A 12,987-nucleotide genomic window follows, 5' to 3' on the forward strand; every position below is an offset into this window, starting at 1 on the left:
GTTAATAAGAAAGATTCTCACAAAAAAAAAAAATCAGTACAAACAGATTTATTTGAACCTCAGACAAAATCTTAAGTCATCATGCATTCTGTAACATACACAGCATGCAACTACATCTTTATTTTGAATCCTTACCAGAAACAGTACAGTAACTTTCTCCTTCCAGACAATTAAAACCCATTTTAAATTTACACTTTTACTGAAGCTTGTACTAAACATACATTCCCTGAATACAACTTAAAGTTCACATAACATTCAGCATAACAGTCTTCAGTGATCAAGGAAAACCACCTGAAGGACAGTACCAGTGGAATACTATGAATGGAGTCCAGCATTAGTAGCTAATTAGAGCACAAGGCTAAACTCAGCAGTCATAAATGGACGACCAACTGGCAAGACTCATAATCTCACAAAACCCAAAGAACAGGACGGATGTTTACTCAGGACACATCTGCGTCCCAGCTGTCATCAGAAGTTAACCCTTGCCTGCCATTCACATGAGCTGCCTGGACAGGGTACAGCATGTAGTTTTTTTTTTAAGGTTTCCAGTTTAAACCTAAACACTGATGTGTCTGGTGGAACACGTTACCAAATACGCAAATTGATTTAATTAAAACAAACAAAAGCCTAAAAAAGGTGTAATAGGGATGACACTCTACGAATACTTTTAAGGCTTGGCACTTCATCCCCTCATGTGTTTTCATTTTAAAGAGTTCGAGCCTTAATTTAAGAGAAAAACTACTGTTACTCCTGCGTTGCTGTAGTAGCAGCAATTTGGGCACTTTCAAAGAAAATTCCTCATCTTGGCCTACCGCCCCCAGGTCCTCACAAAAGACTCAACCTCACCGACATTTACAGTAGTTCTCATGATACTACATTGAGCCATAAAGACCACAGACTCCAGTGTGATGGCACTGAGCTCAGCAGCATGAACCTTCCTTTGCCTCGGGATCTTTGTCGTACTCGTCAAGTTCACTCGTCACTCCGAGTTAGGCTCTTCAGTTCAGACTGGCACACTCCACGCTGAGCTGCTGCTGGTCATACTCTGATATGAGCTTCTTGATGTGGGCCAGTTTGTTGTGTAAATATTCACAGCGAACCTTGTCGTGGCTGTAGTTGGGGTTGCACTGTAGTGAGGAAAGAAAAACTTGATTATTTAAGAGCGGTGGTAAGAAAGACATTATCCAAGGAGAAGTCTTTTAAAAAAGCATGGAAATGTTTTAAGAAAATCGTTACCTTTTTAATTTTGCGATACTCTTGAAGAATTTGATTCCGGACCGTCTGCCAGGGAAAATGCAGAAATAAAGATTCATTTCAATCAAGTCTGTGAAATGTTACAAGATGATACTTCTGTGACAATAAGGTTGTGATGGGAAAAGGTGTCACTCCTCTCAGCTAAAACCAGGAGCCTGAGGCTACAATTTGCATGTGTTTAACAAAATTGAACAACAGAAGATTGGAAAAATGTTTTCTGGTCTGATGAGTTTGGATTTAAGCTGCAACATTCAGATGGTAGGAACAGAGTTTGTAAAAATGAAAGCGTGGATCCATCCTGCCCTGTATCAGCCATTAAGCCAGCAACAGCAAACAGTACACCCTATCCGAGTATTGCTACTAACCACGTCCATCCCTTTATATCCAGTGTATCCATGTTCCAACAGGATAATGTGCACATGTCCCAAAGCTCAAATCATGCCAAACTAATTTCTTGAACATGACAGTGAGTACACTGTACTCAAATGACCTCCACAGTCACCAGATCTCAATCCAAGAGAACACCTTTGGGATGTGGTAGAATGGTAGAGTCACATCATGCATATCTGCAGCAACTGCATGATGCGGTCATGTCAATATGGACCAAAATCTCTGAAGTTTCCAGCACCCTGCAGAATCTATGACATGAGGAATTAAGGCAGTTCCGAAGGTAAAATGGGGTCCAATCTGGTAATATTAAGGTGTCCCCAATTAAGTGGCCAGCATGTGTATAAAGACAACAAGCTGAAAACTATGAGACGTGAAATCAAGCTGACAACAGCCCTCTGTTTAAAAAAAATTTAAAAAACAAAACAAGAATTATGTCTTGAAACGTTTTCTACGACAACTTTTAAATTAGTCAGGTGCAGCATTTCTGTACCTTGTATTTATGTGATTCATGGTGGAGTTGTTTGAGTTGTGTGTCCAGATCCATAAACTGCTGCGTCACGCTGTCAATGCGGGAGTGTAAATCTCGGTACTCGTCGTACTCCTTGTTAAAGTCCTGTTTGTAACTTTGTCTCTGCTCGTGGCTATAAATAACTGTGTACTTCCTGTGCAGGGGGGGGGGGGGGGGGGGGAGATATGGAATAAAATGTATCAAGACAAAACAACCTTTTCTGACCATTACAAATCCAAGTTCAAATAAATGATGCTTACGATAAATAATCTGCTGCATCACTGTCCGCTGGAACAGAATTAGAGTCAAAAAAGATTTCTGCAGGTTCTGAAAGAATGAAAGATGTCAGCCAACTGATAAACAGAAAAAGCAACACATGCGCTCACAAGTCAACAGCTGTCAGCACTCACCTGTGCAGTCCAAAGAGGCTTTGTTGTTTGGATGCTCTGAACTGTGTTTTTTTCTTTTCTCTTTCTTGTCTCTCCTCCTCTTCTTCTCCTTGATAAATGAATACAAATCCAAATAAGCAATGCATCACATGAAACTGAATAACTATTAAAAACCAAAAGACAAATAAGAAGCAGTTTTCTCACATGGTCTCCATGTTTGTGTTTGCTCTTCTTCTTTTTTATTGCATGTTTGGTAAGATCGGGCACTATTAGAGGGGACTGGGGCCGATCAGAGTTAGGTTGAGGGTGATCTTCTGGGATCTCAGGCCCTTTTGGAACAGCGTGAGGTGGTTCTAATCTTTTAGCCACCTTTTCTTCCTGCTGACAGACTGCTGACAAGGAGTCAATAAGTTTCTGAGGATCAAGCGAGTCCCTTTGCCTGTCATCTGCTGTAACGTCCTTATGAGCTTGTTCAGAAGACCTCGTTCTTGACTTGTCACTGGCTGTCTTGCTGGACAAATGGGATATCCTGGGCTTCTTGGTGGCCAGAGGGTCTGTGTATTCCTCTGGCAGAGAATGCTTTGGACGGTGTGCCGGTGAGGAGTTAGGGGTGTCCCGCAGTGGGCTGACCTGGGCTTCAGGGACAGTGAGAAGGTTCTGTTGTGGTTGAAACAGTCGCCTGCACAGAAACCACAGCAAATTCAGTTAGCATTTCCCTGGAATCTATTTTTCTTTCTTGCATGAGCTGTACCGTACAGCAGCAGTGGCAGCACAGCTCTCCAGATAAATATGTATTAATGTGGGTAAAACAAAGTAAAGAATGGTGCAAGGGTTAAATGTTAAAAAAATAAATAAAACCTCAAAAGAACAAAGCCAAAATTGAAAGCACCACATATGCTGGGAATTTAGAGGCTGCTTTTATTTCACTCTGTGGTCAGACATGTCCAATCACATCCCATGACTCTCCTTCTTGGTTAAATAGGCCTTACAGAGCCTGGAGGTGTGCTGTGGTTCATTGTCCTGTTATTAAAAAAAGTCCCACTAAACACAAACCAGATGGGATGACGTGTTACTGCCGAATATGCTGCTTAAGTGTTGCGCTGAATTCTGAATAAATCGCCAACACATCACACCTCCTCCATGCTACTTAGAGGGAACCGCATATGCAAATACCACAAATACCATCCGTTCACCTTCTGCTTCAACCATAAAGGCCTAATTCATGTAGTCTCCTCCAAATGGCTGATGATGAGATGCTTCTGACAATTAAACTCTGAAGATGTGTTATCCAAAGCACCAGAGCACTCCCCATGAGAGCAAGTTTCATCACAGCCTTTGATGGCTGTGCAACTGCATTTGAAGAAAATGTCAAACTAAGGCTGCTTTATGAGTGGTTCTTTCTATATTACGGACATCTATAATAGTTGAATAGAGATGTTTACTGAATACCAACACTATCTCGTCACAACCCAACCAAGACAATATAGAGCTGGCATCAAGGACAACATGATTGGCTTGACACAAAAGAGGGAATAAATAACACACACACACACACACACACTTTAAAACTAAAGAATGTCCATCAACATCAGCCGAATTGTTACTTTAAACAATGATTTCAGCCAACTTCATAATCAGTGCATCTCCTATCCACAGATGTTATTTCATAGTAGTGATGCCTACAATATTGTTCTATTAAACTAAAGTATTAAACGATGATGTGCGTCCAAATTTTACTGGCACTGTAAGTGGCAGCTTCAACAGTGATTACATGTGCAGTCATGCTGCTGGCCTAATGTTCGTTTACATGCACTTCTTTCAGCTGCTCCCTTTAGGAGTCACCACAGCAGATCACCCTATCCCTAGCATCCTCCTGTCACACAAACCTTCTGTGCATCCTCCTTCACTGTGGTCTTCCTCTTTTCCTTCTGCCTGGCAGATCTATATTCAACATTCTTTGTGTAATATATCCACTATCCCTCCTCTGCACATGTCCAAACCAGCTCAGCCTTGCTTCTCCAAACCGCTTAACCCGAGCTATCCTTCTGATATTAATTTCTGGTCATTCCCAGTGAAAATCTTAACATCTCCAACCCTGCCCCCTCCAGCTCAGCCTCCTGTCTTTTTGTCAGTGCCACATTCTCCAAACCATACATCATAGCAGGTCCCACTGCCTTCCCTTTCACTCCTGCTGCTATCCTTCTGTCACAAATCACCCCGACACTCATCTCCACCCACTCCACTCTGCCTTCACCGCTTTTGTGTACTGTCTGTTGCTTTGGATAGTTGATCCCAGGTATTCAAACTCATCTGCCTTCACCATCTCTACTCCTTACATGTTCACCTTTCCACCTGTCTCGTCTCATTCACACACACACACACACACACACACACACACAATCTTGCTTCTACTGACTTTCATTCCTCCTCTCTCCAGAGCATACCTCCACCTCTCCAGGCTCTCACTACACATCACCTGTCATCTGCAAACATCATAGTCCAGAGACTCCTGCCTGACTTCCATCTGCCATACTGTCATCACCACTGAAAAAAGAAAGATCCCTGATATAATCCCACCCCCACCTTGAACCCATCTGTCAATCCTACCGAATACCTCACCACTGTCTTGCTGTCCTCATAGATGTCCTGCACCACACTTATATACTTCTCTCTTGACTTCCTCATGTAGTACCAGTTTGTTTACATGCCCACAAAAAAAAGATAAACATGTAAAAAGATTTGAAACAGGCTCTGAAATTACAGAAAGCCATATGAGAAATTATGTTACTGCAGAAAAGCAGTCTGTAACCCTCAGATCCACTTAGACACAATCACTGAACTTTGTGAATAATTTGAAACCCGAGTGAATTACAAACTAAAACTGACTAAAATGCCAATTATTTCTGTTTATTTACCCAACTTCCACATTTCTTAAGCTTAACAAATTACAATAAAGAAGCTCAGAACCTGAAAGCTCATGAAGTATGAAAATGGCAGTAGGTACATCCGTATCTGTGTTACCTGACAAGGATGCGTTTAAGGAGCTGCTGGTCTCCAGACGTGTAACCGGGCCAGTCCTTCTGCAACTCCTTATACAGACTGTCCTTCAGAACAAATGTGCTGTCTCTACTGTTGAGCTGGGTGACCTGAACACAAACATGCACAAAAACAGGGGTGAAAAGACTTAGAGTTTGATTCCCAAAATTTTCCATCTCTGTTTACATTCTTTTCAGATTTGGGAGTTGTCAAACATACAAAAAAAATAAGCTTGACATTAAGGACACCAAGATTCACATGCATAATGGCAGTTTTAACACATTCTCATGCTTGTCTCATGCCTGCACATGTACACACATTATGTTTATAAAAGAACAGGAAAAGAAATACCTCCATTAATACAGAGTCCAGCACATTTTTGTCTCCTGCTGTCAGACCATCTTTCTGCAGCCTCAGTATCAACTCAGGCCTCTTGTATGGCCTTAGAGCCAGCAGGTGCATTATCCTCTCCCTGAGGGGCCTCTCTTGCAAATCAGAAGTGCTCCTCCTATTTGATGCACAGGCATCTTTCTTCAGCGTAGACGCGCCGACTCCCTTCTTAATGTTGCTGAGAAGAGACGAGTGTTTGGGCTTGGCGAGTCTGGCCAGTGCAGGGGCCGGGGCTCGCACTGTTACCTTCTTGCCTTCAAAGAAAATGGGAATCTCAAGTCAAAGACAGCCTTTCCCAAATAAAGACAAAAATTTCTGAACCTCAAGAGCGATCTTTTGAGGTTCACAGAGCTCTTTCTGACATTTTGATCATTGAAAATAACCTTGTGTTACCGTATTTGTGTTTCTTAACGTTGCTCAATAGAAGGATCAGGGTTGTAAATGTGTAATTCCATTTCCGGATAAATAGTTAAGATAAAATATAAAAAGGAAAAAACTTTATTCCTCAACTTTCTCCAAAAGCAGAGCTGCTGATAAAAACAAAGAAAGGCCTCACTTCACCCCTTCAGAAACCCACATTCGGGTTACAAAAATGCATGCACATGCATCCGAGTGAGCAAAGGCTGCTGTCTAATTTAAGACGTAACCACATGGTTGCACAAACCTGTTGTGAGGAAGTAGTTTTTTTTTGTTTTTTTTTAAAGACTTCCTCTGAAATTACAGAATCAACAAAACATACCTATATACACACACACACTATAATATATAATATACACATATATATATATATATAAAACACACACACACGTATGTGTGTACTTTAAGTGAGACCAGCTGAGGGTGAGGCTAACATATAAGTTCAGACGGAAGCGGTTTGAAGTAGAAAAAGAGTGATGGCACAAAAAAAAGGCTTAATCACCAGTTTCATCATTTCTATGTGTATTTGATGACTATATGCAGAACACAGTTTCTGTACTTGCATAGAGACCATGTATCCTTTAAAATCACTGTATTACATACAGCTGTAATTCTGCAGTACGTATGTGTGCGCATATACAAAGTTTACAAATAGCTACACAAAAGGACAAAACATGCAGGAGAAAACAAGACTGAGCTGTTACTATGTCACACATGTTGCCAAGGCAACCAATGCAATATGGCTGTCTGTGCTTATAAGCACAGAACAAATTTTTCTTCAGGCCAATCTTCTCGCTTAGCTGGAGATATCTGTTGTATAACCAAGTAAACTCTGTGGACATGCAAGTGTTTTCTATACTTCATACCCTGGTAGCGGCCTCCGTGTTTGATGACAATGGCCCCTCGGCTGCGTGTCTCCTCCTCGGCTTGGGCCATGCTCTGACGAGCTTTATCATAAGACTCATCCGTGGCTTTGACTGTCATCTTCTTCTGAATCACCCCGAGACATGACAGCTCCTCAGCGGCACTGAGAGGAGGAGGGAAGACAGCGAGTACAGACAGCGACCTCACAGGGCTTTAACAACTCCATGTAAAGGTTATCCGTGTCAAATAAAAAGATTGTTTCTCAGGATGTAGTTGTTTGACTCATGCTTATGTTTAGGTAGTGTTCAGTTAGCTGAATGCTGGACAACATTTCTGCCTCACCGATACATGACATTTAAATCCAATGCAGTGTATTTCTGTGCTTATACAGTCGGGAACTCTGAGTTTTCTCTGGCATTTAAAGGCAGAGAAGCATTATCAGCAGGGTAACTTTCACACAGCAGCAGGGGGCAGAGACATTTAAAAAGATTAAAACTCATTGAGGCAGCCAGTTATTTCTACATCTATAATACTAAATAAACATATAATCATTTAATCACCTCAGACAAAACAGTATGCTTAAAGCCTTACAACTCTATTTTAAAAATCAGAAAAACCTCTCTGTGTGGAAATAGTGTAGGCTACAGTGTGTCTAAAATGATATTTTTGTTGTATTTACCTGGTGCTGAGCTGTTTGATGCAGTCAAAGCTTCCATGGGGATTATCACGAGCAACATTAGTCACACCAAAGGTGAAAATCCTGACTTCATCTCTATTCTCTGAACAAGGGATGGTGATTTTCTGTAATATGAAAAAGAAAGAAGGAAAAAAAAAAGCAATAGAAAGATTGAGATTTATCAACTTTAAAATGTGCAAAAGGTTAAGGATGTAAAGAATACATTGCTGTGTGTCAGCAGCAAGACTTGTCCCTCTTACCCCGTCATTTCCACTAAAACTGATGGTGGGATGGGCCGACCAGCCCTGTGGGGGGGGAAAAAAAAAAAAAAAAAAGAATATATTTGATTCATGTGCATCTTTGAAAACCCAGATACCTCAACACACAAACTCTCTCACACTCCTTTGTGAATATGACATTTGGTGGCCCTAACCTTAATGACCACATCCGAATTCTTAATCTTAAAACTTGTGGAGTCCAGTATATTAGTCCCCACAAAGTTACTGGACGCCACAAGTATAGCAAATAAGCCCACATATGCATAAAGAGTGGGGCATCAGAGGATGTTTTGTGGTTTTCGCACTTCATCTGAATGCTTCTGGCTCCACCTCCATTGTGGTTTTCTGGCTGCTAGTAGCCCATTTGCTTTTTGTTTGCTACGATGTTGTTCTTTGTATCTGTGAACAACATTTTCGCAGAATTTGCCAACATTGATTTTTCTTACAGCCCTCTGCCCACCAACCCACAAGTAATGTTAGCATCCCTTCTTTGCAACTGCCTGGTGAACTTCTGTTTACAGGTCTCAAGTACTTCAATGAAAGAAAAAAAAAATCTTTTCTGGATTAGAAGTGTTCTGACTGGTTGAGTTTTTATTATTATTATTATTATTTTAAAGTTGTGGATTTAAAAAGAAATTAGCTCACCTAATTTGCGCTTAATCTGCACAATCCACACAGACTGTATATAAAAGATGGACAAAGCCACCGCAACACTATATTGGTTAGTGAAGTCCAGTAATGACACCTCACGCTGAGCCTTTTTGCTGTTGCCATCTTGCTGTCTGGAAACAGCAAGCAATCAGTGATCTGACTGAAAAACGGGGGGGAAAACAGGCCACTTTACTGCCCTTCTAGATAGTAATGGAGACCATAATAAATCATGCTGTATTCAATAAGATGTGAAACCATAAAGTTACAGAAAACCTTATAATGAGGTCACAGCTCAAGTGAGCGGCTGGGTCGTTTTCCCCATCGACAGCTATACAACTGGACTTCTTTCTGAGGTTACCTCTTGCTGGCCATTAGAAAGAATACACCCAGATGCTACTTCCATCTTTCACGTACAGCCTATGACAACGCCCCCTAATCTCAAAGCAAAGTGTTGGTTGTGGAACTGCATTGCACCCCTCACCTAATGTAGGTAAGGGGTTTTAAAGATGAAGAATATAAAAATGACAACATCTTTGAATCTGCTGCATTGAATTTGGAGCGTGAAAGAGTGTGGAGAAAGAAAAATAAACCCTGCACCCACTGTGTTCAAATCATGAACAAAACCCAGTTCTATTAATAAACTCAGCCTATCAACCAAGCATGCCAAGTATTCTTATTTGAGTGCTCGTTTCCCCCTTTAAATGCATGTATACCTCTTAGGATACATGCACCATGATCTATCCTGCCGCTCCTGCATCATACGATCCCTTTAATAAATTCAATCTGATTTTTAAAGACTGTGCAGGCTAAGGTCAATATGCAGCTCAAACTGAGCAGCTCCCTGCATAAAAATACGATTAAACACAGTGTCATCTCTCACAGGGGTGAACTAGCCAAAGTGACACGTTTCCAGCAAGGATGGAAAATATGTGATGACTCGATTCTGACCTTTGCATAAGTCCACCTGTTGATGAGTGCACAGAGGTGGCTGCCAGTACAGAGTTACATGTGGAGGTGTTTGTGTGTGTGTGTTTTTTTTGTATCTGTGATCACGCCAAGTAGGATCTGAATAGAGACGCTTAAAGCTAAATAAAGAACCTAAATGCATGCTCAGAAGCACTGATGTATGCATACAAGTCTGCTATGTGTCAGGTGTTTTCCCCATCTTATCACAGCTGTATTACGCTGAAAGTGGAGCCACGAAAAGAGCAATGTGGTTTTCACCTTTCATCAGAAAAGGTGGTAGCTGTCATTTCTTCACTGAGGAGTTTCCTATCTGTATTAAGAGGAATTACTGCATTGAGGAAGTGTACATGACTGTTCTCTGCTTACACTTCCTGCAGCTTCTGATTCATTTGTGATTAACTGGGTCAGATGTTTGACTGAGTTCATCCATCTGTCTGCCTGATCTTTATATGTTCAGCAAAAAATTACTATTACTCCATCTCTTTAAATCCAATTCAGAATATCCTCCCACAACTAACATTCCTCCCCCCACAGCCTGTCCTCCTTTTTCCTTTCTCCTCTCCTCGACCCCGAACACTGATTAGCATTCCTAGTACTTGCCAGCAGCTTGTTACAAACATCAGCACACAGGGAAACGTTTCCGCGCTGTATTATGCAACACGTATTTCCATTTCATAGCTTAAAGGGGGCTTGTACAGCAACCGAGGGAAGGTAGTGGTGAACTTCGGCCGAAATTTAAAGCACAGAAACAAACCCGCCTTTAGTATCACTTCGGGGTTTTTTTTTTTTTGCTTTGTTTTTTCTGCCTTTGACAAAGTGGTGCATTAAATTGAAATCCTAGTTTACTTAACAGGTAATTGTTTGAGGAGAAAATACTTAAAAAAAAAAAAAAAAAAGAAAAAGACCCACCTTGCCGTTTTGAAAGGTATTAATGGCTCTTGCCGCGCTGTCAGTGAGTTTTACGTGAAAAACGGAGACGTTACCGCCGCGGCTCAGTTTACTGCTGGACAGCCCGTAACACTGGTTCTCCTTTAACGCCGACATGCCGCCGCAAATCCCGCCCTGCCAGCCTTATTCCGGACCACACGAATCCGGCATAAATAAACAAACATTGGCCAGACGGTCAAGTAAGAGAAAGAGCTCAATGGCACCGTGTGGCTGCTCCTCCGCCGCGCGCAATTCTGGAGTAGATCGCATTACGTCACGACGGCTGAACTCAGAGCACATTTTATTGGCCAAACGACATAAATAAACCATTACGTAGGGCCTTACGTAACCACCTCTACTTTTTCTGTTTCCCCTCTCACTGTACTAATTCTCTTTCTTTGGCAAGATGAGGGTATTTACACTTGGATGCGAGTGTGAGTGCGAAGAAACAGGCGATTCAGTTTCAGTTCATTTTCAGTGAATTATAGGCGACTGGATGGAGCCTATTTTCACCCAGGGTCATAGCCATGACTTAGTAGTACTGAGATCTAGTATTATTATTAATTTATCCTGATTTTTTTTCCTACCTTTTACATATCAAGAATAAAAGGGTGAGAACAAGACAAACCTAATACTTTAAGCAATCATTGGTATGCACTTGAATTGTTTAGAAATGAGGAAGTTATGTGCATGCAGCATTATTTGTGCTCTAGTAATACCAGTCTTGTCAGTGTGTTGTAACATTACAGGCTGACTGTAATGCTGTCTCTGGGTTTGTGCACAGCTACAGAGAGGAAACTGTTTTTTTTTAAACTCTTTTTTAAACACTGGACTGTTCTAAAACAGGACTGAAATGAACACATTAAAGCCCCATACTTTGATTAAAAAGAAATGGCAAACAAAAGGATAGCAAACCATTGCATGATATTACTAATATATTACATCAGATATAAACATAAAAATAATATCATATGTTCATGAGAGTCATTAACAAAAAGTGAGCTTTGTCTGTGATGAGTATGCTTAAATCTACATCCATATGTCATATCAGACAGACCCAGAGCCATATCTCAAACAGGCACAAACAGATCTGTTTTTCTTTGGCTGCTTTTTCAATCATTTTCAGTCCAGTCCTTGTACCCGACCATTTTCAGATGAGTGTTCACTTAACACTGACCTATGAATTCAGATTGTGATCGCGGATCACTACCATTTACAGTTTGAGACAAATGTTTCAGTAAATCAGTGCACCTATGTCCCATTTTCCTTGCAACATATAAAGAAATGAGTGTTGGCTCGAGAATTTTACACAGTACTGTAAAGCTCAGGATGGTGTTGAAATGGTAAGTAAGTAATGGTAAGTAGACACACTGCTACAATACTCACCATTACGGTTCTAAGTGATGGATTTACAATTTTAGTAGCATCAAGATATAGTAGCATCTAGTAGCATCAAGATATACTTGAAGTACCATATGAAAATACTTATGCAGAAGAGACAATTTTACATTTTAGAATAAAACTGGCAATTCTATTATATAACGTGATTTAAATTTTTGATATGTTAATGTATGTTACAGCTTAATATACATTGCTGGGCAATGTACTCTGCAATATAAATGTGTATACATATATATTGTCTAATTCTGCAAAGTAACTGTATTCAAGGCTTTAGAGTAAATGCAGTGGTGAAAAAATTACAACACATGCATGTGAAATTTATTGTACTAATTATGAAGCAGTATAAATATAGAACATTTTACTTTGCATCATTGAACTTATGTCAGTGGAAGAGTGAGAAATTTTTAGTGTTTGACATTAAATTTCCTGTGTTCTGCTGATGTTTTAATGCCACAAATTTCTGCTTCAGTTTAAGATGGAAATGTCTTTTTTTATGCACAGGAAAACAAAAATCTGGCACCACATGACAGTTCAACATACACTGAAATATAACGCAGTTTCCTGTTGGATATTGTCCCTGCTGAGTCACACATATAGACATAATTTACTCCTCTCCTGTGTTTGCCTGGTTCCAGCTGTCAGAGAATGAGTGCAATAAGTTGGCAGAGCTGTTTGATATCAGGCTGCTTGTTGGCTTTGGTTGGAAGTAACCTGATTACTGTAACAATGTTTAGGTAGGTGGTATGAGTCAAAGTGACATCAAAAGAATTCCAGGGCCAAAGGCTTCCCAGTAGAACTTTGCATTTTAACATGATAATGTTATATTTTTAGGTGTTGTAT

At 40.5% G+C, this 12,987-nt stretch overlaps 1 protein-coding gene across 2 annotated transcripts; it reads right to left on the reverse strand.

Annotated features, from left to right (window-relative positions):
- Positions 1-33: 33 nt before the first annotated feature.
- On the reverse strand, positions 34-11,000 carry LOC115773130 (RNA polymerase II elongation factor ELL-like). Of its 2 annotated transcripts, none has more exons than XM_030719656.1 (12): positions 10,729-11,000; positions 8,185-8,229; positions 7,928-8,049; positions 7,251-7,411; positions 5,929-6,221; positions 5,563-5,687; positions 2,746-3,220; positions 2,563-2,650; positions 2,413-2,440; positions 2,135-2,306; positions 1,237-1,281; positions 34-1,127 (listed from the first exon to the last, which is right to left on the reverse strand). In XM_030719656.1, the coding sequence occupies exons 1-12, from the start codon at positions 10,861-10,863 to the stop codon at positions 999-1,001; spliced, it is 1,818 nt and encodes a 605-aa protein (XP_030575516.1). In that variant the 5' UTR covers positions 10,864-11,000; the 3' UTR covers positions 34-998. The 2 variants fall into 2 exon arrangements, with proteins under 2 accessions (XP_030575516.1, XP_030575515.1); XM_030719655.1 differs by having other exon boundaries at positions 2,413-2,479.
- Positions 11,001-12,987: the final 1,987 nt, after the last annotated feature.

Source organism: Archocentrus centrarchus, chromosome 22, assembly GCF_007364275.1.
Source record: "Archocentrus centrarchus isolate MPI-CPG fArcCen1 chromosome 22, fArcCen1, whole genome shotgun sequence".
In the NCBI taxonomy this organism is placed as follows: domain Eukaryota; kingdom Metazoa; phylum Chordata; class Actinopteri; order Cichliformes; family Cichlidae; genus Archocentrus; species Archocentrus centrarchus.